General features: G+C 38.8%; 1 protein-coding gene across 3 annotated transcripts in view; it reads left to right on the forward strand.

Moving 5' to 3' along the window:
- The first annotated feature begins 8,574 nt into the window (after nt 1–8,574).
- LOC135209089 (transducin beta-like protein 2) overlaps nt 8,575–27,762 on the forward strand; it is a 76,419-nt gene continuing 57,231 nt past the window's right edge. Inside the window, exon 1 of one of the 3 annotated variants that reach the window (XM_064241679.1) lies at nt 8,575–8,708. Coding sequence is in view for 2 of the 3 variants with exons in the window: in XM_064241678.1 (XP_064097748.1) it covers nt 22,455–22,629 (175 nt within the window). In the remaining variant the exon portion in view is untranslated. Of the gene's footprint in view, nt 8,709–22,430; nt 22,630–27,762 lie in introns of those variants that run through there. The other 2 variants (XM_064241678.1, XM_064241682.1) reach the window with 2 other exon arrangements.

Genomic DNA, 27,762 nt, shown 5'->3' on the forward strand with positions numbered 1-27,762 from the left:
ACTCATTGATGTCCCAATTCCATGGGACACCAGAGTTAAAGAGAAAGAAAGGGAAAAAATGGATAAGTATCGAGACCTGAAAATAGAAATAAGAAGGATATGGGATATGCCAGTGGAAATTGTACCCATAATCATAGGAACACTAGGCACGATCCCAAGATCCCTGAAAAGGAATCTGGAACAACTAGAGGCTGAAGTAGCTCCAGGACTCATCCAGAAGAGTGTGATCCTAGAAACGGCGCAAATAGTAAGAAAAGTGATGGACTCCTAAGGAGGCAGGATACAACCCGGAACCCCACACTATAAATACCACCTAGTCGAATGGGAGGACTGTGATTAAAAATAATAATAATAATAATATGGCGCCGTGGCAGAGTGGGTTAGGTCGTCAATGGACTGGTTAAGTTAGGCAACTTTGGAGCTGGTCAGTCGTTGGATGGGTGACCGCTCTCCTCGGCGTTGATTCCTTGGGAAAGGATCTTTACCATAATTTCCTCAGTCTACTCAGCTGTAAATGAGTACCTATCCCTGATGGGGTAGGGTCCAGCTATGGGTTAAATAACAAAACTCAGCAATGATGGAAAGAAATGAAGGAATAAACGACAACGACGTAAATGGAACCTCTGGCAACAGAGGAGCTTCGTCCGGCAACCAGGTATTCAACCCAATTGAAGGGGAAGACGGTCAGGTACTTGGAGGTCGTCATCCAGCAACTGATCACCATAACGACAATAATCAACAGCCTGAGATTGGAGCTACAGAAGCAAAAAGGAAGAATGGACAAGAGAAGAAAATAAGGAAATATGGAGATGGCTACAAATCAGAAGCAACCCGACGGAGAGAGGATATAGAAGAAGATTGGTCAACATATGGAATGAGAGGAATAACACCCCCCAAACAGAGCAGAGGCTGGCAGACCAAGTAAGGAACATAAAGAAAAAGAACTGGCTCTCCCCAACAGAAAGAGAAGAACTGGAAAGGGAAATGTCACACGACAACCAATTACACGAAGACGAACTGAGAGACGATGCCACAGAAGACGACAGGGAGGATGAGGTATCAAAAAACGACACACGAAGAAACACTGACGAAGAAACACTGACGAAGTAACAGAGAGGACGGAATGGGTAGAAAAGATTAGACAATGGATGGAGCCAGATACAGAGAGAACAAAGATCCCCTCCATGAAAGCCTACAACACCAAGAAATTAAAGGAGAAAACAAGTGAGGTCAATGAAATAATGGGCATAATACACACCACCAGTATCACAGAAACAAATAACTTGGCATATGCAGGAGCAAGATTAGTAGCAGAACTGATGGGGATTCGAACACCAACACCACCAACACAACCAACCCAACAGAAACCAAAACAGCAACCTCCTTGGAAAAGGCGCCTGGAAAAGCAAATCATGGTGATGAGATCTGACTTGAGTAAACTGAAAGAGATGACAGAAAAAAGGCTAAGATGCAAGAAAACAAGGGAGAAACTCAACGAGAGATACAAAATACAAGAGAGGGGACTAAACAACACAATAGAAGATGTAAAACAGAGGCTTAAGGCCAAATCACATAAGATCCAACGGTACATGAACAGAAATAAGGGATACCAACAGAACAAACTATTCGGAACCAACCAGAAAAGAATATACAGCCAACTAAGAGGGGAAGACAACCACCCAGAAATTCCTGAAGCCGAACCAAGTAAGAGACTCTGGGAAAACATATGGAGCAATCCGGTATCACACAACAAACATGCAACATGGCTCCAGGAAGTCAAGGCAGAAGAAACAGGGAGAATAAAACAAAGATTCACAGAGATCACGACAGACACAGTCAGACACCAACTAAAGAAAATGCCAAACTGGAAAGCCCCAGGTCCCGATGAAGTCCATGGATACTGGCTCAAAAACTTCAAGGCCCTACACCCACGAATAGCAGAACAACTCCAGCATTGTATCTCAAATCACCATGCACCCAAATGGATGACCACAGGAAGAACATCCTTAGTACAAAAAGACAAGAGTAAGGGAAATATAGCCAGTAACTACAGGCCTATCACCTGCCTACCAATAATGTGGAAGTTACTAACAGGTATCATCAGTGAAAGGCTATACAATTACCTAGAGGAGACAAACACCATCCCCCACCAACAGAAAGGCTGCAGAAGGAAGTGTAGGGGCACAAAAGACCAGCTCCTGATAGACAAAATGGTGAAGAACAGTAAGGGAAGGAAAACCAACCTAAGCATGGCATGGATAGACTATAAGAAAGCCTTCGACATGATACCACACACATGGCTAATAGAATGCCTGAAAATAAGATGGGGCAGAGGAAAACACCCAACCATCAGCTTCCCTCAAAACAAATTAACAATGCCGGCAACTGGAATTACAAGATACTTACAAGCTATGGAATAAGACTAGCAGAGGTTAATATCAGGAGAGGGATCTTCCAGGGCGTCTCACTGTCCCCACTACTCTTCGTAGTAGCCATGATTCCCATGACAAAAGTACTACAGAAGATGGATGCTGGGTACCAACTCAAGAAAAGAGGCGACAGAATCAACCATCTGATGTTCGTGGACGACATCAAGCTGTATGATAAGAGCATCAAGGAAATAGATACCCTAATCCAGACTGTAAGGATTGTATCTGGGGACATCAGGATGGAGTTTGGAATAGAAAAATGCGCCTTAGTCAACATACAAAAAAGGCAAAGTAACGAGAACTGAAGGGATAAAGCTACCAGAGGGTGGAGCAAACATCAAACACTAGATGAGACAGGATACAAATACACTGGGAATAATGGAAGGAGGAGATATAAAACACCAAGAGATGAAGGACACGATCAGGAAAGAATATATGCAGAGACTTAAGGCGATACTCAAGTCAAAACTCAACCCCGGAAATATGATAAAAGCCATAAACACATGGGCAGTGCCAGTAATCAGATACAGCGCAAGAATAGTCGAATGGACGAAGGCAGAACTCCGCAGCATAGATCAGAAAACCAGGAAACATATGACAATACACAAAGCACTACACCCAAGAGCAAATACGGACAGACTATACATAACACGAAAGGAAGGAGGGAGAGGACTATACTAAGTATAGAGGACTGCGTCAACATCGAAAACAAGGCACTGGGTCAATATCTGAAAAACCAGTGAAGACGAGTGGCTAAAGAGTGCATGGGAAGAAGGACTAATAAAAGTAGACGAAGACCCAGAAATATACAGAGACAGGAGAAAGACAGAAAGAACAGAGGACTGGCACAACAAAAACCAATGCACGGACAATACATGAGACAGACTAAAGAACTAGCCAGCGATGACACATGGCAATGGCTACAGAGGGGAGAGCTAAAGAAGGAAACTGAAGGAATGATAACAGCGGCACAAGATCAGGCCCTAAGAACCAGATATGTTCAAAGTATGATAGACGGAAATAACATCTCTCCCATATTAGGAAGTGCAATACAAAAATGAAACCATAAACCACATAGCAAGTGAATGCCCGGCACTTGCATAGAACCAGTACAAAAAGAGGCATGATTCAGTGGCAAAAGCCCTCCACTGGAGCCTGTGCAAGAAACATCAGCTACCTTGCAGTAATAGTGGTACGAGCACCACCTGAAGGAGTGATAGAAAACGATCACGCAAAGATCCTCTGGGACTATGGTATCAGAACGGATAGGGTGATACGTGCAAACAGACCAGACGTGACGTTGATTGACAAAGTCAAGAAGAAAGTATCACTCATTGATGTCGCAATACCATGGGACAACCAGAGTTGAAGAGAAAGAGAGGGAAAAAATGGATAAGTATCAAGATCTGAAAATAGAAATAAGAAGGATATGGGATATGCCTGTGGAAATCGTACCCATAATCATAGGAGCACTAGGCACGATTCCCAAGATCCTGAAAAGAAATCTGGAAAAACTAGAGGCTGAAGTAGCTCCGGGCCTCATGCAGAAGAGTGTGATTCCTAGAAACGGCACCACATAGTAAGAAAAGTGATGGACTCCTAAGGAGGCAGGAATGCAACCCGGAACCCCACACTATAAATACCACCAGTCGAATTGGAGGACTGTGCTAGAGCAAAAAAAAAAAAAAAAAAAAAAAAAAAAAAAAAAAAAAAAAAAAAAAAAAAAATAATAATAATAATAATAATAATAATAATAATAATAATAAATGCCTATTTAAAAAACGAATTAAATCGTATTTTTTCAATTATACCCGAAAATCAGCTCATGATAATAATAATTAATAATAATAATAATAATAATAATATAATAATAATAAAATAATAATAATAATAATAATACCTATTTAAACGCGAAATTAATCGTATTTTTCAGTTATCACCGAATAATAATAATAATAATAATAATAATAATAATAATAATAATAATAATAATAATAATAATAATAATAATAATAATAATACAAACATTGTTTTGGCCCACAAATAAATACCAGAAAATCACGCAAAAAGCAAGATATGAAAAAAGTATATTAAGACATATATAAAAAAAAAGGTTCTACAATATTGCCAGTTCTTAATATTCTTTTTAAGCAATAATAAATAAGTAAATAAATAAAGCAAGCAATAAATTAAAAAACAAACATAAATAAATAAAACTATTTAGGTATCACTATAGTCTAACCACCCTGTTGCCAGTTTTACAAAAAAAAAAGATAAATAAATAACTTGAGACGTGTGTGACAGACCTTCGAATGTCTTTGAGACAAACCATACGGTATAATTATAAGATTATAAAGGCCTTTTTTCCGTTTCCAGGTATTTTAATTCTCTCTCTCTCTCTCTCTCTCTCTCTCTCTCTCTCTCTCTCTCTCTCTTAAATCTTAGATTTTTTTTCATTTTATTTAAACAATATGTCTATCTTAACTATTTTGCAGTAATTGTAGATGTACATTTGCCATATTGCATAATTAGGTACTTAAACGTAGTTAATTAATGCTCTAGAAATAGCATTAATTAATACCATATCGTACTCAAGCAATATTCAGTCATTGTTTCCAACTAATTATTTCGGTACACACACACACACACACACACACACACACACACAGAATCTGTTGGTGTACTTTGACTCTGGGTGTACGATTGTTTAATTTTTCACGCGTCCAACTTAGTCTGAGTTATGCTTTATTCATGTTTCCTTGCTTACCAATTTATTCTTTACCTATGATATTAAGGACTGAAAATATTTGCAGAAAATGGAAATGGCTCCGGACATATACCTTGACTATCGAAAGTAATCCCTGGAGACAGTTTTAAGATGCTTGTCCGTGGATTTGAACCCACGAGGAGTTGCCCTAGCTCTTAACTTCTGTTTGACATATCGGCAAATAGCACCTACATGAAATGCCATTAATAAAAAAATGTGTGTGTGTGTATATATATATATATATATATGTATATATATATATATATATATAATTCTGTTTCTAGTTATTGTATAAAAAAAAACTTATCAATCGTGAACCTATGTACTTGACTTAATTCTGCGTCACGAAGATGATATCTGATATCTGTAATGGAAATATAATGTTTTACGAGATTATTCAGAGCAAAGGTATACACGAAGATTAGGCTTATAGTAATAAGAGGCGAATACGAATATAACCTAAGATTTCCTTTATGAACAGAGCCAAGACGACTATTAGGATTAAACTAAAAAAAATAAAATAATACAAAATTGCCCATTCATATCAATATGTGACCGCATTAACAAATTTTATACCGTACTTACGAAAGGTTGAGATATTAGCGGAGCTGACAAGTGATCCCCTTATTTCCAAAGGAGGTATATTTAGTCCTAATCAATAAAGGTACTGCTACACTTTCAGGATTAGCCTCGAGAGTGGGCATAGTCGAGGGTAATTGTCCGGCTATTCACTTCTATTTACAAGTGAAAATCAAAATGCTAAATCTGCCAAACTGTCGCCCTTTTTACTGAAAAGTTCGAACGGGCGCTGAGGAAATGTGGCAGCGCTGCTCGTCGTCGCCTTCGAGAGTCAATCAACGCTTGGTAGCCAGACCATTATAAACGATGTAAACCACAAGGTTGGTTTAACGGCTTTTAAAACGACAAAGCACTTCATCGGCTAAAACAAAGTCGAATCTGATTACTACGTCTCTCTCTCTCTCTCTCTCTCTCTCTCTCTCTCTCTCTCTCTCTCTCTCTCAAGCGAAAGACACAACAATAAGTCTTAGACGAAGTAGAGCCTTTGTAAATGGCTGGAATAAATCCTACGTATGGAAGAGAGAGAGAGAGAGAGATTATCCATACAGGATTAACCGAGTGGTGACCTTGGAGCTAAATCCCTCACTTCTTGTCCAAGGGTTAATCCCCTCTGTGAATCCAAGGGAGTTACCAACCCGGATATTATACGTCCTGTATAAGTTTCCATTTTTCCTTTACAATTCAGAATTTCTGTGACATTTGTTTTTGCTCTATATTATCACGTAAGTTCGACAACTACTTGTTACTTTCCTGAACATAGGCCTATGTACTACAGTTTCCTCTGTAATTTACTTATAGTGAACACAATGTTTTGCAAGATCATTTCTTAACGTTAAAAGTAGTTTTACGTTACAATTAGAGACATTATATATATATATATATATATATATACATATATATACTATAGAATATAATATATATATATATATATATATATATATATATATATATATATATATACGGATTATCATTTATAAACACGTTTGGTATGACTCAATACAAAACATATGTTTGGAAAACTTAGGAACCTCGTAAGAGTGCAATTAATCTGTTTAAATATACAGTATGCCTATAGCATATTGAACGCTTAATCTTCATATTGAAATATACTGTATACCCTATATTTCTCTGGTGTACATTGTTAGAGCCCAGTTATGGACCTATTATCAGTCACCTCGTATCGTGCACAACGTAATATAAAAAATAACCTATCTATATCAAAATTTAAATGACAAATGAACACAGAAACAACACTCTAAAATACAACCATAACCTCAGACAAAGTTCTTTGACCTCCAAGGGCAAGACATCGAAAAACAAAACAATAAACAAAATCTTAAAATGACTAGATAGGCCTATACTATCCTTCACTGACCGGCCCTGATCTACCCTTAGGCTTCAGATGACCACAAAACAAAAAAATAAGTCGCTTTTTGATAAGGGTGAACCTCGAGGTAGATATCTGGATGCAAATTCATAGGTCTATGCAAATTCATAGGTCTATGGAAATAGTTAACTTTTAGAAGCCAGTTATGCGTTGATTGGTTTTACATGGCTAAGTAAAGTATTACACTTTATTTGATTTTCTATAATACAACTTCGATGTGAAGTGTGTTCATTGCTTTCCTGTATTTCGTATTGTAACTTTAAAGTGCTTCACGAAAACGCAAATAATCGTGACAAGTTAATGAACAATTTTGCTTCCTTTGAAAACGAAAAAAAAACTATGAAAAACAATACAAACAATTGCAGAAGAATATTTAGAGTATGAGAGAGAGAGAGAGAGAGAGAGAGAGAGAGAGAGAGAGAGAGAGAGAGAGTTACCATCTTATCAATTTTGCACAACTTGAAAAACTAAATAAACATAGCCTATGAAAAGCTATCCCAAAATTTGCACAAGAATATTAAAGGTATCGCGGAGAAATATTTTTTAGAATATTTACGGTATGAGAGAGAGACCTTACCTTGCCTTATACAGACCTTACATCTTGTTCGGGTTGTCCCAGGTCCCTCAGTGTGAAGCACCTCTGATGTCCACCAGAGAATGTCCACCAGAGAACTGCTAATGCATCTTCCGGTATATTTTACATCTTCCAATCTTGGATGGTCTGGGATGCAGCTTAGATATTTGTCGAGCTTATTCTTAAACACATCTACGCTCACTCCTGATATATTCCTCAGATGAGCTGGCAAGGCATTGAATAGACGCTGCATTGTCAATGCTGTGTGCTTTCCTTGGTTTTCCTGGTATAGTTTTGGGCACTATTAATCTACCTCTGCTTGCTCTTTCTGATATTTTTAGGTCCATGATGTTTTCGGCAATTCCTTCTATCAGTTTCCATACCTTTATTGTCATGTAGCGTTCTCTTCTCCTTTCTAGACAGAGAGAGAGAGAGAGAGAGAGAGAGAGAGAGAGAGAGAGAGAGAGAGAGAGAGAGAGATGAGAGAGTTGTTCTCAGTCTCGCAAACTTAACACACACACACACACACACACACCTTAGATAAAAACATAGGCTCTGAAAACCGTATACCAGTAACTGTAGAAAAATATTCATGGTATATAGAAGTATATTTAGGAGGGAGAGAGAGAGAGAGAGAGTTACAAATGTGTTTACCCTCCTTCAGGCGCACGAGAGAGCTGACTCACCCCAGATCAAGCCAACATGCGAAAACACTCATTAATCCACAGGTCAAAAGGGTTGATACGTCAGCCATTTAAGAGTTCCCTTTCCAAGCACCACATGCCCCCACCCCCTTAACCACCTAACCCCTAACCCCCACCCCCCCTGATTAGATTATACTCGGTGTATAAACATGCCCCCAAACGTTGGTCAAGGAATCAGTACGCTTTGTGCTTTTAGACCTATATAGTGCGGTGCGGCTCCAAAGATTCAAGTTCACAGTTGGTAGCATTTTTGGATTTCCGTCTATTTGTAAGTGTTGCTTCGACTCCATGTTAATATCGTTATTGAATATTTGATATTAATATCGTTCTAAAATACTTTATGACATTATTGACGTTAACTAAGTTGAAATCATTCGGATTTTTTTTTTTCTTATGAAGTAGGTCACTGGTACTCTCATGGAATTTATCTGAACAATTTTATAAAATCCATGTTGTAGCCTTCAGTCAGGGTCAAATTTTGTATTATTTATTCTAGGACGATAAATTATAATCTAAATGATATTAATATAGCTATAAAATACTTTTTGGCATTATTTATGTTTAACGAAGTTGAAATATTTCAACTTTTTTTCTTTTCTTTTTTTTTTCTTTTTTTGGACGAAGCTAGGTTACTGGTACTCTCGTGAAATTTATCTGAACAACTCTATACAACCCTTGTTGTAGCTTTCAGTTAATGTCAAATTGTGTATTATTTATTGTAGGACAATATATTATAATCTAAATGTGCAAATAAGCAACGAAGTAATTTGTAAATTGTACTTTTTCCGTCACAACCAACCTACCTCAAGTTAGACCTATGGTATATTAACTTTATCTGGACGAAAACATGAATAAAAATCTTATGAAAAATAGTGTAAAACTAGCTGCATGATCGTAATTCGTTATTTGAATATACAAATAATTGAGAGCGTGACTTGCAAATTGTTAATTAAATAGTTACAAGCAAACCTCGCCGTGCTGGCGTAACCTAGACCTACACATCGTGTTGACTTTGAGCCTAGACTATCTTTGAATATTTCCTTCCCATTTTTACTCTGGATGTCGTTTCAAAAAAGGCGTTACACGTACCATCTTATTTCATTCGTTTGTTGGATTATTACAACTTTAACGTAACCTCACGAAGTAAGTCGAGACCTAGACCTATATTTTGTTGACTTTAGGCCTAAGTCGACTTTCAATCAATTGTTACCGTTTTACCAAGCAGAGATTGCATTAAATACGTATATTTTATACTTGCCGTCTTATTCCGTTTGTTTATTCGGTTATTACAACTTTTTAGTATAACAAAAAGCCATAACAAGGTAAACATTGTCACCATTCCAGTTATAATTAAAACCTAGATCTATAAGATAACCAATAGATATTTTTACATTGGATATGATGTAAATGGGTGTAAAAATAATCTTGACATGTTACTAACCATCGTATTCCATTTGTTTATCTTATCACAACTTCTCCAGCGTAACAACAACAACAACAAAATCAACAACCACATCGCCATTCCAGGTTACGTTCAACGCGCTCGTAACCAGCATCATCTCGCTCCAGTCAGTTTATTTATTTTAATCCTACATAGGCTCATCAATATGCATGGCTGCATAAACGACGTAATCGGAGCCGGTATGGGGCAGTAACAGATACGCACATAGCGACGTAACGGCGACGTAACGTTACGTTTGATTGCTATGAAGGACGTAAGTCACACGGCGCCATTTGCTCACTGGGATGTTTAGAAGTACGTCTACGTCAGTCGGTAGCGTTTATAAATTACGTTTGTTTTAATGGTTTCTCTAGTAATTATCAAATAAAATTGGTGTGCTTAGATATTATAGATATAAACCTATAAATCATTATATATTGAATTTATATGCAAGTAATCCCAATTTAAAAGGAAATTGATAATGATGCGTTACGTACTGGATACGTTCGTTTCGAAGCTTTGTTAGATCTTGCACGCTATGAGCAAAAGTTTTTTTTTTCGTTTTTTATTTTATTTGTTCGTTGTTTTTGTCTTTGCTAATGTGAGATGGTTAAGTATTTCCACATAAATGTACGGGAACAGTTTGCACTATCGTTGAAACGGTGCAAAATGAAATACATATATATTATTATATATAGATAACAGTCATGCACAAATCACAGCGTGAACGTCTAAGTAACAGACATTGTAACGGTTACAGCTTGCTATGACGTCACCAAATAACAGGATTTTTTTACATATATATATCTTGATTTATCTATATTTTACATGCGTGTGAATATATAGTCACCATATGGCTCCTTTCTTGGGGCAAAACGGCTACAGGAGTGTAGTGCTACAGGCATGGGGTTGTCAACCGTACACTATGGCCGATCTGGTATACCACCATCTGATAAAATTGACCTTCCATAACATTGCTCTCTTTTTTTATGTAAAAAAAAAAAAAAAAAGCAGTAGTTGCTTTGACGTCAAGGTTTGAGAGAGACCGAGAAGGAGGAATGTCTTGCGTCCCCTTCGGAGGCTTTGACGTGTCCCTGAAAATACAAAGGGGAAAATGAAAAAATAAAAAAACAAGTTAAATAGTGCGTTCGGTCTAACGTGTCTTGATTTCATGCACGTCGATAGGTCTAGTGAAGTTTGCCGTTTAATACTTTGGTAAACGTTCGTTAGTCACGACTGATGGGTAAAATAAATGTATATAGAATGTATAATGCTCACGGATGATTAAAATCTACATGAATAATTAGATCGATGATAAATAAACGAGAAATATAATGATATTTGATGTGGCCTGCCTCCAGCGCCATATTTTAACATAATGTAATACGAGTCTGTGGGAGGTGAATACAAACGATTAAAACACGACATTTGAACAAAAAAAGCATAACAAATCAAGAAGGTTAATTAATAACAATTAAACAAACTCATGTAGAGTTAGTTAATTAATGTTCTATTTGATAAATAAACTCAAATGAAAACAAACAATTTCGACTCCAACATTCTGCCACGCATTTTTTTTAAACTCGCCATGACATTCCCCTTAGTAACGCAAAGACAGACAAACAGGCAATCAGACAGACAGACACAGATCTTTCCAAAGGTCAAGGGTGGCGGTTTCCATACCTCGCGGACCTTAGGAACTATTTATTATGTCTCTCAGACCTGACAGATTCGCCTGAACAGAATATAAATGCAATCGTAGACTAAGAGCGCGGGAGTTTTATTCGAGAGCTATACTGATTGTGGAAATGGCGTTGTTCTAAGCTTTTATTTATAAAGTAATCAGTTTTTTTTTTTTTCGTTTTAAGGATGTTTTTTTATTGTATGCGTATGTATGGCTGCCTTGTCCTTGTTTACTTAGCAGTAATTACTGTATATTTATGAATATAGTGATCAAAAAGCGAGAGATATGCCATTCAACTCTTAAGTCTAAAGTAGCGTATTTTCTGAGTTTTTATTTTTATAATCAGTTGTTTATTGGTTTTGATTTTAAGGGTGTTTTTTTTATTGTGGGCGTGTATGTGCGTCTGTCCTTGTGTATATACAGTAATTAATGTATGAATATGCATATACAATGTTTAGAAACGTGATAGATATAGAGGTATAGGCCTACAGTACAACTCAAAACTTCTATTGGAGTGTGCCTACCAACCAGTTTGTAGTCAGTCTGCCCTCGCTGCCACCAACAGAGAAACGGAACAGCACCAAGGAAAAACAACAGAACAAGACAGAAGAAAACAACATTAAAAAGCACACTAAAAGAAAACTCAAACGAAGGATTAGAAAAACACAAACACACACAACAGCCAAAAGACAAGTAATTGTATTCTAAGGGAAAAAGTTCAAGGCTTTCGCCGTTGCATTTAGACTCATAATGGCAAGGCCGCATTGTGTGTACGTGTGTGTCTGTACGCGCATGTGCGCATTTCCTAGCTTTCCTACTATCCTCAGCCTTTTCCTGCGCGCTCTCGCTTGCGCGCACGCACACGCCAGGGAGATTTTCTGCGCTTGTTTAGACGGTAAATGCTGAAAGCGCTTAGCGATGGCGATGATCGTGGGAAGATTCTCTTTATCTCTCGCAAGCTGTTAAGTCTAATGATGATAGCTCCTCCATGCTCGCACTTTCTCCGAGTCTGGTTTTTTTTTTTTTTCTTTTTAATCGTTTTACTTAACCGTTTAGCTGGTTTTTCGACGCGGGCTCGATCCTAGGGCAAGGGTGGGGAGTCGAAGGCGTGGTTTTAGCGGTTATTAGTCGGCTGTTGTGGGTTGTAGCGCTATAATAGAGGTTATAAATAACTGGTTGTCTACGAGACATAGCAGCTATCTCACCCACAGAATATATTTTTAAAATGTAAATGAAAAATTTTATATTTTATTTATATGTTTTATATATTTTTTTACTTAGACACTTTACAGCTCTCTCTCTCTCTCTCTCTCTCTCTCTCTCTCTCTCTCTCTCTCTCTCTCAGGTCAGGTACACTTTTTGAGTAGCCTTCATCACCATCCCAGTGAGCAAACAAAATCCATCTTGTCGTCAGCCATATTGACCTCCAACATGGAGGCTTTCGCCCTTCAAGATGGCGGCCATGAGATGATTTGGGCTATTTTTAACTTATATATTGTAATCGTCATTTTTTTTTATTCCATTTGTTGTAGGTTTTCATAAAAGGATTCTTGGTGTAGAGAAGGATTAAGAGAAAGAAAGAGAGAGAGAGAGAGAGAGAGAGAGAGAGAGAGAGAGAGATGTATTAAATATGCAGTGTGGTTTAAAAGGTGCAATATATATATATATTATATATATATATATATATATATATATATATATATATATATATATATATAGAGAGAGAGAGAGAGAGAGAGAGAGAGAGAGAGAGGAGAGAGAGACCTAGATTGTCATCAAACTTACTTTAAGGACAAACCTATAAAATGAAAAAAAAAAAAAAAAAAAAAAAAAGAAAAAAATTTTAACAAATTAAAAAAAATGAAAAAACACGTACAAGGGACTATTTTTATTTTTATTTTTCTATCTGTTTTTTTAAGGTGGGCCAATGACTTGCAATATTTCCCCCTCCCACTCCCCCCACCCCGAAATTTGGGACTCATGATGACAGGACCAGCTCCCGTATGGGCTGTGTTGTTTAAAATGTTGTAATGAGTTTGTTCTTGAAGGGGTCATTGTAATTATTATAATTACGATTATTATAATAATAATTATCATTATTGTGGTATATTCGCTTACCTAATGAAGCCACGTGTATCGACTGTGATATTTAAGCATATATATAATTGTGAGAGAGAAATTCTCTCTCTCTCTCTCTCTCTCTCTCTCTCTCTCTCTCTCTCTCTCTCTCTCTCTCTCATTTGCCTGAGCTGGGTTTCAATAACCTGGGAAAAACACCTGTGCTATCGATTTGACTGACCTGTTATATAACCCAGATTACGAGTTAATTACAGATCAACAACAGGTTATTATTGACAGGTCGATAACCTGTGCTGTATTTTAACAAGTGTTGTTGGCGCTTGTTGTGAAGATTTCAGAAGTTAATAATAAAAGAGAGAGAGAGAGAGAGAGAGAGAGAGTTACAAGGATTAGGATGTCTCACCGATAGAGAGTTACAAGGAGTTACAAGGATTAGGATGTCTCAGAGAGAGAGAGAGAGAGAGAGAGAGAGAGAGAGAGAGAGAGAGTTGCAAGGAGTTACAAGGATAAGGATGTCTCAGAGAGAGAGAGAGAGAGAGAATTGCAAGGAGTTACAAAGATTAGGATGTCTCAGAGAGAGAGAGAGAGAAAGAGAGTTACAAGGGTTAGGATGTCTCACCGATAGAGAGTTACAAGGAGTTAAAAGGATTAGGATGCTTCAAAGAGAGAGAGAGAGTTACAAGGATTAGGATGCCTCAGAGAGAGAGAGAGAGAGAGAGAGAGAGAGAGAGAGAGAGAGAGAATTACAAAGAGTTACAAGGATAAGGATGTCTCAAAGAGAGAGAGAGAGAGAGAATTGCAAGGAGTTACAAGGATTAGGATGTCTCAGAGAGAGAGAGAGAGAGAGAGAGAGAGAGAGAGTTACAAGGAGTTAAAGGATTAGGATGTCTCACCGATAGAGAGTTACAAGGAGTTACAAGGATTAGGATGCCTCAGAGAGAGAGAAAGAGTTACAAGGATTACGATGTCTCACCGATAGAGAGTTACAGGGAGTTACAAGGATTAAGACGCTTCAAAGAGAGAGAGAGTTACAAAGATAAGGATGTCTCAGAGAAAAAGAGAGAGAGAGAATTACAAGGAGTTACAAGGATAAGGATGTCTCAGAGAAAGAGAGAGAGAGTTATAAGGAGTTACAAGGATTAGTAAATCTCATAGAGAGAGAGACGCAGAAAAAATGAGAGAGAGAGAGGGAGAGAAAGAAGTAACGGTTTACAGTGGGCAATGTCGCCTCACCAGGTCATTAGATACGCGTTGTATAGGTGACTGGCCTCTTGGTCTAAACCTTTGAGGAGAGAGAGAGAGAGTTATCTGGGCTTGTAGTTTATCCATTATTATTATCTCTCTCTCTCTCTCTCTCTCTCTCTCTATATATATATATATATATATATATATAGAGAGAGAGAGAGAGAGAGAGAGAGAGAGAGAGAGAGCTCGGTCAATGACCGTCATTTACAACAGGCATTTTCCTGTTAACTGCGCAATAGCGGTTCGTTTTTCCTGGTCTGATCGGTAGAAATATCAAACGTCTAAATACTTCAAACTATATACCAATTGAATTTCGTCTCAACAGTTATTTCTTAAAAACTGCAATTCCGGTTTCCGCCAAATCTCCCTGCGTGGCCGGTTCTGGCCCAGCGGCCAGTCCGTTAGACCAGGACGTTAATCCTGTGTCAGCCTCGCTATTGTTACAGGAAATCCTACAGAGTGCAAAGCTGGAGTCAAAAGAAACTATAGGTCTACGTTAACGCAAAATACTGGCTGTATATTTGAATTTTACTGTAACCTAAAGCAATATAGGCCTACATGTAGTATATATTTTCATGACTAATCAGTGGGTTTAATCAATACAACTGTATATTTTATTGCAATACTGTGGTCTAAGGCACTGTAGGACTACGTGAACGCAAAACATTTGCCGTACATTTCACTTGAATATTAAACGCAAACAGTAGGCTGAGGCACTATAGGCCCATGTGAACGCAAGATTGTGATGACTGAGCAATAATTTAAATCAATAGCTACCACTGTATGCTTCTATGCAATGATGTAGCCCAAGGCACTGTAGGCCTACGTGAACACAAAATATTGACTTTATATTTTGCTGCAGTACCGTAGCCTAATGCCCTATAGGCCTACGTGAACATTCTGATGGCTGACAGCGGCCAGAATCAGTACAGGTGAATTGTTTTATGCAACACTGCAACCTAAGGCACTATATGCCTACGTGAACACAAGATTTTGATACTGACCTGTAGATTTTACTCAACACAATTTCATATTTTATTGCAATACGTTATTCTATGTAGGAAATGGATGAAGAACGTAGGCCTAATCTTCGTACAATACAATAGCCTATATAGTAGGATATGAACTGACAATATAGGCCTAATTTTAAAAGTTTTTTTTCATGTAATTTAATTAGTTTAAAAATGGATATTAAACCTCGACGCCTGTATGCGCTATTGTTACAGTAAAATTAGACTCTGGTACAGTCTATTACAGTAACGTGACGGAAGAATACGGGAACTCCAGTAAGAATAGATCAATATACCTTTATTCCTACGTGTACTTGTTACAGAATGTGGTGCAATTATTTAACCATGTGTACGTAGGACAATTCTAACACTAAAACCTGAGCAATGGAATTCAGTTCAAACAAGATGTTACATCTATGTAATGTTGCTAATGATTTATCTCCTCTTTCTGTATTTCCTGTAGCCTATATCTCATGTTTTCTGTTAATTCGTGCATAGGACTTACATAGTACTAAACGAATTGGAAATTAAATGTTACGTCTATACTATGTTTATCTATGTTAATGCAATAATAGGACTAACATACTAGGTCTAATCCAATCAAAAACTAAACATTACGTTTGTACTATCTTGCTATGTTTATCTGTATGTTAATTCATGCACAGGACTAACATAAGTCCATTCATTTAAAAACTAAATGTTACTCCTATACCATGTTGCTATGTTTATATATGTTAATTCATGCACAGGACTTACATAGTACTAATCGAATTGAAAACTAAATGTTACGTCTATGCTATGCTGCTATGTTCATCTATGTCGATGCAAGCATAGGACTAACGTAGGGCTAGACAGTTGAAATCCATCTTAATTTTTCTTACGAGTTCTTGCATTATATTATTATTATTATTATTATTATTATTATTATTATTATTATTATTATTATTATTATTATTATTATTATTATTAAAAATCAGAAGATAAACCCATATTTATAATTATGTTATAGGCCTACTACAGGAGTCATTGACTCGAAATTCAAGGTTCCAAAGATGTTACAGGAGATATAGGGCTACAGCAAACACGGAAAGATGAGATACGTCATTAGCAAAGACAAATAAAGTAAAACTAATAAATAAATACATAAGACTGTAAATAAATATGTAAAATACAGTGGCCATAATGCATTGAAGTTCCAAGTCCCCTGTAACTTACATTATCACTATAAAAATCCTCTTTCTTAGGTATAAATTATCCCAAAATATAGTGAATTTTACTACTTATAACACACACTTGCAAAGAAAACGGAGAGACTGGTAGAAAACGGAAACTTAAACTGGTTTGTTTTTTATGGTCTGAATTCCGATAAACCGGTTTTTAGTAATGTCAGGGTTTATTTTTTTCCGGGATATTTTTCTTTTGGGGAGATGGGGGCGGGGGAGGGGGACATTAAATGTGTTTTTCCCCGGTCGTACGAAATACGTGTTGCATGAGGAAGAAATTATCTCTCTCTCTCTCTCTCTCTCTCTCTCTCTATCTCTCTCTCTCTCTCTCTCTATATATATATATATATATATATATATATATATATTATATACATATATATATTTACATATCTATATATATAGATATATATATATATATATATATATATATATATATATATACGTAATCTTCAGAGCATCATCCCACAAGCGTCAGAAAATATAATAAATAAATAAATAAAAGAAAAAACTTAAAGGGCTGCCCCAACCTACGTCAACAGGAGCTGACGTCGGGCGGGAGGGTCATTTCGTCACCCTCCTCATCCCATCCCCTCCGCCGCTCACTCCCCCCCTCCCTCCTCTCCCTCCCCCCTTCTTAAAGGGTACGTGACACATCGTACCTGGCAGAGAGGGAGAGAGAGAGAGGTAGAGAGGGAAGGCAGGGCAGGGCAGGGAAGGGTGCGTTCAAGTGGGTTCTCGGGATTACGTCTGTTCCTCGTTCCCGCCAATTTTCCACTCCCGCCGGAAATAGCGTTTAAGAGTCTCTTGCTCTCATCTTTCTCCTTCTTCTTCTCCATCTTGTTTCACGGAACTTCCATCTCCTTCTGTGCCCTTCTCTTTCTCCTTCTAAGAAAGGGCGTGTCATCGTCTTCAACATTCTCTCTCTCTCTCTCTCTCTCTCTCTCTCTCTCTCTCTCTCTCTCTCTCTGAGAGAGAGATGCTTCACCATAAATGAAGACTAAGCGTTTTCCGTTCACTGCGTATGAATGCTTTTTCACTTACGTCAATATGCACCGTAGTTAACGCAAATTACGTTATATATAACGTTGCTGTTATGTTAAAATACAAGTCTGAAAAACTCGCGCCATAAATGTATTAACAAAATAAAAGCAGAGTAGCTTTTAAGAGCACTAGGCCTACATAGCTTTATCCCCTCAAGAATGCTTTGCAACCATTCGGATTATATTCCCCGTAATTAACGCAAATTACGCTGAGCACGGCATCCTTGCTGTTAAAATACGCGTATGGAAAAGTATATTATTTTAATAAGCTTCATAAAGTGTATAAGCAGCACAGCTAAGAAGAGCACTTAGACCTACGAAACCGTTTTCCGCTGAAATACTCTCTTCCAAAACGTGCCATGGAACCTTGCGACTTTAAGCCTACGAAGAAGACAATAGGCCTAGATAAAACAACGAAAGGATTGCGACGACGGCGTAGGAGGAGGGAGGAACGCCCTGGCGAGAGAAATTTAACGATTTTAATTTAGCGCTTAGCGAAAGACGCTCCTGTAGGCGCAATTAGACCAGAGATGAAATCGTCGTTCATAGTCGATGACGACCTCGCGTGAAAACGCTCCAGGTGAACACGCAATCCCGTCGAGACATCGCGAAATACTCCTCAGGAGGGTTCTAGAACCGTCTCATACCCCTATAGATAAGAATCGTTGGGGTCTCCAACACGTATGTACAGGAGTAAGTATACCGTCGTCCTCTGTCTACAAGCAAAGGGGGACGTTTCGTAGTGTTATAACGACAGGGCATTCGAAGGAAGGTCTCCGGAGAGACAAGGTCCTCCTCTTCCTCTTCATCTTCTTCAAACTCGTCGTAGGAGTTGTATACTTGTACGCACTTATATATATATATATTAAATTATATAATATATATATATATATATATTTATTTATTTAAGTGCTTAGAAGGCAAGTGTGTCGACAAGAAGTTCTACTTTTAAGTGCGGGAAACTGAAAAAGCGAGCTTTGTGGAACGGTAAAAGTGAAGCTATATATATATATATATATATATATATATATATATATATATATATATATATATATATATATATATATATAATAACGTGTTTCTTTAAACATTACTATAATAACCATGATCGCGCAAGTGCGAATTTTATATATAAATAACCCTGCGCGCAAACACCTGCGAGTGATTGGGTTCAACATCTGCGACTGCGACTTGTGTTTCATAAACTCCGTCCTAAACTGAACTACATAAAATAACCTTAATTTGCATTCTTGGTTCCTTTTATTCTTTCTACGTCTGTTTCGTTCTAAGACGTCGTAATATTTCAGCAGAATCTCGCCTCCATTTGATGAGGAAATGCGTCAGTTCCAAGTAGGCCTTGACCGCTACCTACGTCTATCTGTCTTCTCGGTATAGAACCGGTGCGTAATTTCCTGCGTCAGATGAGCGAGCGTTGGTGCCCTCTACAAAACTGTTTTTCATTGTATCCGCTGCGTTACTTTGCTCATTAGATGAGAGACGTTTACGTAAACGATACTCGAACCTACCGTACATTTTAAATTATCATATTGCTGAAATTATAACCATAAATCATAGGTCTAAGAGAAGTGCCGCATCTGACCTTGGTTGAAGATAGGCCTTTTTTTCATGAACGATATTCAGACCTAGTATAAATCATAAGTAATTATAGTGCTGAGATTATTAATAATCATAAATTACAGGTCTATAATGTAGTGGACAAGTGTCACATCCGAGCTTGGTATAAGTTGGTAACAAGAGAGACCTATTGACGCACCAAACCTCCAACGCGCCTTGTACTAGTAATAGTACCTATATATGGTACTACACCTGTATAAGCGTAAGACAATTGCTATTTTATCCCTTTCCCTTTCGGTCATTCGAAGAGGTTGTAGTGAAAGTGTATTGCGATGACGCACCTGCTTTCACACCTTTCACACGGCTCTTTGTTGAACTGGCCCGAACCACGTGGTGCAATTGTCAGCACCTGCGTCTAGCGGTTGTGGTTTTCATGCAGCGTACCATCCAACGCGGATATGACTAATTCATCATCGTGGACCTATTTATAGGAAAGTCGTCGCCCTGAAGGTGTGGAGAGAGAGAGAGAGAGAGAGAGAGAGAGAGAGAAGAGAGAGAGAGAGAGAGAGAGAGAGAGAGAGAGCAGAAACCCCGCTCGTACTGGATTAAAATGGAACGAACACATTGGATGCCCTACAACCCACCGCTGGGTCTAAAATCCTAATTCGTGTCGGACCAAAATCCTGTTTCTACAGGACATAAACCGCATTCCTATTAAACCAGACCTCCTTCTGAACAAAAACAAAACGAACAAAAATAAAATAAAACAAGTTCCTACGATTAAGAAAAAGAGAGGGACTCTTTTTAGTCTATATCATTGTCACCTCGTTAGACTCATGTCGGGAAGTTTGTTAAACAAAACAAAAACAAAAAAATCAGAGAAATCACATATTATTTCTTCCCCTTATATAAAAAGTAGCCACGAAAACGCACATATTAAACAAGTACTGAATAAACAGAACCAGGAACCACGGAAGCACACAAATTAGACAAGTAGACAAACAGATAAAGCCTTAAACCACTCAGATAAACCAAGGGCACCATTACATAAACACAAAGCTTTCTAGTATATAGTACTACGTATAGGCTATACGGTCTCCTCCCGGACCCCCATTCTTCTCCTCCTTTTCATTAATGCTGTAATGTCGTCAGCCACGTTGTCCTCTAACGAATGCAACCTTGTTATAACCAAGGACTTTGGTTATAAACCAGCCGGTCATTGGATGCCGGGCCACGCGTCCTTTGTCCTCCAAAATGTTCTCTCGTCGGATTTGTCCCAGCATGCGTAATCCGCACTAGACCAAACCAGCTATATATGAGCACAACAATCATCTGCATTGCTAAACATTTCTCTTTATGTATCTGCTTGCCTTGGCCTTCAGGTGGATGAGAGAGAGAGAGAGAGAGAGATTTGATTTATGGATGTTTGGTGTAAGGGCCTGGCACAGTAACCACGAGAGAGAGAGAGAGAGACTGTGGAATCATTGTCCAAGACAAATGCCGAGATGTTGGTCATCGAGAGAGAGAGAGAGAGAGAGAGAGAGAGAGAGAGAGAGAGAGAGAGAGAGAGAGAGAGAGAAAGTTATGCATGGAGTCACACTGTTCAAGTTAAATGCTGGCTCGTTAGTGAAAGAGAGAGAGAGAGAGAGAGAGAGAGAGAGAGAGAGAGAGAGAGAGAGAGAGAGAGAGAGAGAGGAATCATTGTCCAAGACAAATGCTGAGATGTTGGTCATCGAAGAGAGAGAGAGAGAGAGAGAGAGAGAGAGCATTTCCTACTTCCGTAGTGTCAAGGATGTGGGCAAACCCGGGGATACTGGGAAGATACTGGAGAGATAAAAGTTGAAGCGATTGTGGTAAAAGGAAAAAAAAATAACATTTTCCCAGAAACTGCGTTCGTGCTTCTCCGTGCAATGAGGTCAAATGATGGTGAATCATAAGCAGGATTATGGCATCTCTTTCTCTATTATGGAGCTTTGTGCCCTGTTTAAATGCCCCGTGCCCCTTATGGGGTTTAACTTAAATACACCCTTCATTACAAACTGTTTATTCTTAACATTTTTTTATCGAAATAACAAAGAAATTACTCCTTGTGGGTCATTTTTCATACCATTTATGGGTCATTAATGTCACACATACCCTTAACACGTATGTGACAGATCACATCGCCTGTAATGGGAACCCGATTGGCACAGGTGATTGGCAAAGTACCCAAGGAGAATTTGGGGGAACCTTCTTTAACAGGTTCTTGTCCAAATTCCCATTGTTTATACAGGTCATTTGGGCGCTGTTAGTCTCATATGTGGCGTTAATACGAATGTGACAGGTCATGTCGCCTGAAATGAGGGCTGTCTTGGGACAGGTGATCTGTGGAAGGGCAGAAATGCCCCACGAAAATATTTAGGGGAACCTTACAAACAGGTTTTTGTCCAATTTGTTATTGTTTTGTACGCGCGCCGACGGCCTTAAACTGCTTGGTAGATTCCGCCTCCGGGAAGAATAAATCCAGAGAATAATACGGCGGGAAGGGTTAATTCGTACTTATTTTAATTAAAGGGACGTTTTTATTAATCTATTATATGTTTAAAACGACCAGACGGTCATTTTTGGGGCCGCTTTCCCCCAATTGTTATTGTTTTGTCCGGGGCCGCGTTTCATCCCGCGGTGGGTCACGCGGTGATTGGCCAACACGTGGCTGTGACGTCACACTCCACATTATGGCGGGACCCGAGACACATGCCGCCGTCGCCTCCGCCGAAGACCCCACGATGCTGCTCTACCTCACGGTCGTGGTCGGCGCCACCGTCATCGTCCTCGTCTGGCTCTTCAGGAGGGGCAGGCATGAAGGCGCAGGACCCGGAGGAGGACAGGGCGGCGCCGAAAAGCAAACAGGTGGGTGGTGGTGGATAAGAGAACGTCGTCGTCAGTCAGGCCCGAATTCGTCTTGTGGGGGGCGTCGCTGTATCGGGGTCGCGGCGGTGGTTTTAGCGGAGCTCGTTTTTAACCCCTCCTCCGTCGGGAAACGATTCCCCCTGCCAGTCCCGGTGGGATTCGGAACCGTACTCACGCCCTTCGCGTTTCTAGAGCCGCGATTTACCCCGACGAAGGCCCACCGTCCCGGAATCATGTCGCTTCTTCGGGCGTCGCTATATCGGGGTCGCGGCGGCGGTGCGTCGCCCCCGTCGGGAAAAAAAATAAATCGCCTCCATGTTTTAACGCCCGAGCCCTTTGCTGGGCGTGCGTTTGAGGGCCTGGATCATCTGAAGGGGAGGGTTTTCTGTGGGATTTTTAGCATTTCGGCGGACGCTTTCGTGCCCGGGGCCCTCGGTGTAGGTTAGTGGAACACGAAACGGGGTGAGGGTCCCGCTATATGAGCGGCGGACCCCGTTAGTAGGGAGGGGGAGGTGGAGGAGTAGGAGGCACTTCCTGCATTCCCGCAGCGGCGGCAGAAGGGTCACACGGTGGGGAAACCGATATTCCCGTTTTTTTTATGAGGGTTGGGGAACTGACCTCCCTTCGTAGGGCTCGTTCTATGATTAAAACTCCCGTCGGAGGAGATTTCCGACTGAAGATTCCTAGATTCAATCAATAATTCCTGTTGCTGTCTTAATTCCTGTTTGTTGGTAGGCCCCTATCGGCTAGGCCAGGTGCGGTGGGAGGAAGAGATTCCCGTTTTGGGGGGAATGACCCCCTCTCCCCCGTTAGGAATGTTAAATCCATGATAAAACCCCCTTCATTTAACATTCCATCAGGAATGTTAAATCCATGATGAAGTTCCTGTTGGAGAATTTTTTTTTGTTTACTGTTGATTCCTAGTTTCATTATGTATTTCCTGTTGCGGTTGTCATTCCTGGGTATTGGTAGAGGCCTAGGGTACCTCAGTATAAAAGGTGTACAGGCCTATATTTTGATTTTATTACCAAATAACCTGTTCTCAGAATATAACCACAAATGATGGAGTCTTGATTCCTAATTTTTGATCTAGGCTATCCCAGGTACCCCATATCCTAGGTTGCGATGTAGGCTGATGGCGTCACATTAGGGTAAGTTTGTAGGCTTATATTTGTTATCTAGTGTGAAATAAACGAATATCAACTCGGCATCACGACCACGATCATATTTCTGTACATAGTCTATTGCCTTTTCCTGTCTTACCATCCTTAACAAAGACAACTACTATTCAAAAATATCTGGGCTTATGTAGAGTTCAAAGTACTAGTAACATTAGTATAGCATTAAGTTGCTGGGTTTTATTAGTTTGTCATCATTACTAAAGCATTGCCATCTATCTTTTCTTAACGAACCAGTATCTTGTAAGACAAAGTAAGCTGCTTTAGAAGAGTAATGTGAATGACAAAGGAAGACAAGGCGAGCTGCTTTGTAAGAGTAATGTGAATGACAAAGGAAGACAAAGTAAACTGCTTTGAAAGAAAGACAAAATAGGCTGCTTTGGAAGATTATTGTGAATATCCATATGTGTATTTGAGAGCTACCCTATGGCCCAAGAGTATAACATATTCCTGGCATTACAATCCTTGTTTTTAACTGGTTTCCAGCTGGTGCCAGAAGATTTATCCGGTTGTTAAGACCTCAGGTTTGTTCGCTATGAAAAATACAAATTGTGTAAAACATTTGTCATTTTGGATTCCATGCTAGGTTGTGTTCTGTAGGTCTGCTCCGTTCCCTATCTGAGAATATTATCTTTAAGCGATTAATAGGCTTTCTGCCAAGAGCTAGATGCTATGGTAGTTTAGTTTAGGTCCTGTTGCCTAGTTTGACAATGAACGCAAGGTTTATAGTAACTTGATCATGTTAGACAGAGCAAATTTGTGCCTACATGTGGTTTGCATATATTCTAAGACTGTTGTTTCTGTTGTTTGCCACCGATAACCATCTTGATGAATGTAATTTTAGACTTCTTCACATGCTTTCCTATCATTACTAGCTAATCAGTTCTTAGTCATCATGGAATATTCATTAATAGTCGTTTTGATACTGTAATGCCCTTGTCGGTATTAATTGTTCCATTGATTTTACAGTCATCTCAATTGATCATGTTAATATTTGCAGTCACCTCAATTGATCATGTTAATGAGATTCTTTTGCAGTTGCTTGATTTGTTAAGATCTCTTGCTAATGCCATGATACAAGACTGAATTTCACAGGTGTTGGCCCAACAAAGCTTTTGATGTTACAGTTATTATTTCCATGAGGTCTTGGAATTATGCTGTTTGTGTCAGTAAAGTCCCGGTTTTTATCATTGCTGTGTTGATGTGGCCATAGGTTATTCCATTGTGGGTTATCCCATTCTGGTGTTGCTAAGGCCTCGGAATATTGAAATTGCAGTTAATGAGGACTTTAATATTGTTTTCACAGTTTCATTCGCTGGCGTTTATGGTAGTACTATGTAGTAACTATCTTTCTCCCGTTTCTATTGAGAAACCATGGAGTACATTAGGCTAGTAAGGCCAGATGTGTGTGAATTGTGCAAATAACAACAGGTTTTGTAAAGGAAAAGGTTAAACACTTGGTATTTCACAGGGTCACGTCTTATCCTGCAGGATTAGCCCTTGAGTGTCTTGTTTGTTGGTGTCAGTTCAGTTCTCCTTATTGTACCTCTAGCCATAACTTGACACACACAAACTGGGAAGATTCTTAACTGCCAGTGTTTCATTTGTAATTGAGTTATGTGCACCATATATAATATCATATATGCCCCAACAATAAAAATAAAAAAATCCTACCACAGTGCAAGGCTCACTGCCTACTTGACAACTCTGTCCCCCCTCCCCCCCCCCCGGTTTATTTTGATGGATGCTAGACTACTATCACTGTTACTATTAAGGTGTCGCGCCACATATATCTTATCAGATCTCATTACGCTGCATTTACACTTTATCACCTGAGCACCTCTGAATTTATTCATAACTGAAGCTACTTGACCCAGCTACCCTCATTACTGCTGGCATGCGCATTCTTTTACGGTTTCCACGGGCGTTGGGTATCAGTAGATATGATCATCCTCACAAATTTTTGTCAGAGGTAATGGGAACTAAGATCTGATATTTATCAGTGTTTTATTTAGTGGACTCTTGATACTCCTAAATATTTTATTTCTAAAAGCACTGGTGCATGTATTTTTCCCCAAGTTTGAAATGGAAAATAATAAACTGGACAGCAAGAGAGATTTGGATAGTCATTTTTTTGTAGTTTCACGATTTACGAAACGCTTCTGCTTTTATAGAAAGAAAGCAGATACATTTATCTAAGTAAAATTTAAGCCCGGCATTGATCGATCCCCCTGTTGTTAGTGCTAAAATTGTTCCTCGCGCTGTAGGTATTACTCAAGGTTCTTTGCAGCATCCCTTCAGCCACTAACTGCAACCTCTTTCAGCCCTTTAACTGTACCCCCATTCAGATCTTCCATCTTACTTTCTACACACTCCTAACAATTATTTCAACATTATTTTCAGCGTTGAGTGACGTAAATCCCAGTGCTTGGCTTTTAGCCTAAATATCTTATTCAAATTCACATTCTGACATTTGTCAGAGATATTGAAAGGTCAGGCTTCATTTCAGTTAGTAATTTGATTACATGTAAACTTTACCAAATCATGGGTCCTATTGATATAAAAAGTCTTGAAGATTGGTTGCTGTCTAGCTGTTCCATTTCCCCACTGACACAGATACGTGAGCATTTGTCTGAAAAGGGAAGCAATATTTTTTTATTGCATTCTATGTGTCCCTGCATGGCAAGGGTTTATTAACCTAAATAGATTCTTAACTCATGACTCGACTGTTATATCAGTTCATTCTTTGTCATCTTGGTGAGCGAGTGGTCTTGTTTAATTCCCTAAACAAATTGTTGAAAAGGACATTGCTTAGGTCCCCACATTTTGTTTTGGAGTTGGTTCAGCTAAAAGGTAAGTGAAGGATAAGTACCAGTTTTGGTCGTACTGTCAGCTTTGTTTTGTTATAACAGCTGAATTATATTGTGTCTGTTAAGGTAGAATCTGACTGGTGGTGGTTTTTCCATTATTAATGATTGCAATGGTGTTGTTATCAAGTTGAACCTTATCATATGGGATACGCCCACAGTGGCTACAGACATGAAATTCAGGTTTCCAAAAGATATGGTTCATTTGAGAAAGTAACTAAAGGTAATAGGAAGTACAGAGGGAAGAGGTCAGTTATCAGAAAAGAAAAATTAATAAATAAATAAATTGATAAAAATGTGTAAGGAGGAAGGGAGAACTCTTCTTAAAAGTTTCATTGGGTGAAGTTTAGCCTTCAGTTTCTCAGCAACAGTCGGGCTTGCACACACTTATAATGCTTGGATGTCAGCTATCTAAATAACACCTGATTCAATTGTGGGTGATAAATGAAATAAGTCTTCCCTAATTACATTTATTCAATTCTTAACATTCTTACAAAGTTCCACCTTCTTTTCTGGGTAATTGAACAGTATCTCAAGGGCACGTGTAACCTTTATATAATTCCGGTGATTGAACGGAGTCTATCTTAAACAAACACTTGTAACTTTGTAAGTCGATACTTGGACTTAAATCTGTTCTTAGTCACTTGGCACTCGTGAATAACTTGACAAGTTCACAAATCACTATGCAGGCCCGAAGTCTCGCTTCCACACACTCGACACTTCCCTTAACAGTGCCTTGCCTTCTGCTACTTTCTCTCGTATGTTTGATATATTTGGGCTCTTCATCAGATGCCTATTATGAAGATAAGTTTCTCACTTTTTGTCTATAAGGACTTGCTCTTCCATTATTGTTCACATTCTACTTCAATGCATTTCGTTCAACGGTTGTTATTAAGTAGTGAACGTCTTCTTAAAAAGAGGGCACTGGCTAGTTCAAGATTTCCATTAGTCCGTATTTTGGCCTTTGCACTTTGCTCTGCGTTTAATACGATAACCCACAACATGTTAATTAATATCACTTCTTGTCATTTTGACTGTTGCCTCTCCGAGGCTTTCTGTTATTTATGTGTATGCCCTTATTCATATAC

Source organism: Macrobrachium nipponense, chromosome 37 (assembly GCF_015104395.2).
Source record: "Macrobrachium nipponense isolate FS-2020 chromosome 37, ASM1510439v2, whole genome shotgun sequence".
NCBI classification, from domain to species: domain Eukaryota; kingdom Metazoa; phylum Arthropoda; class Malacostraca; order Decapoda; family Palaemonidae; genus Macrobrachium; species Macrobrachium nipponense.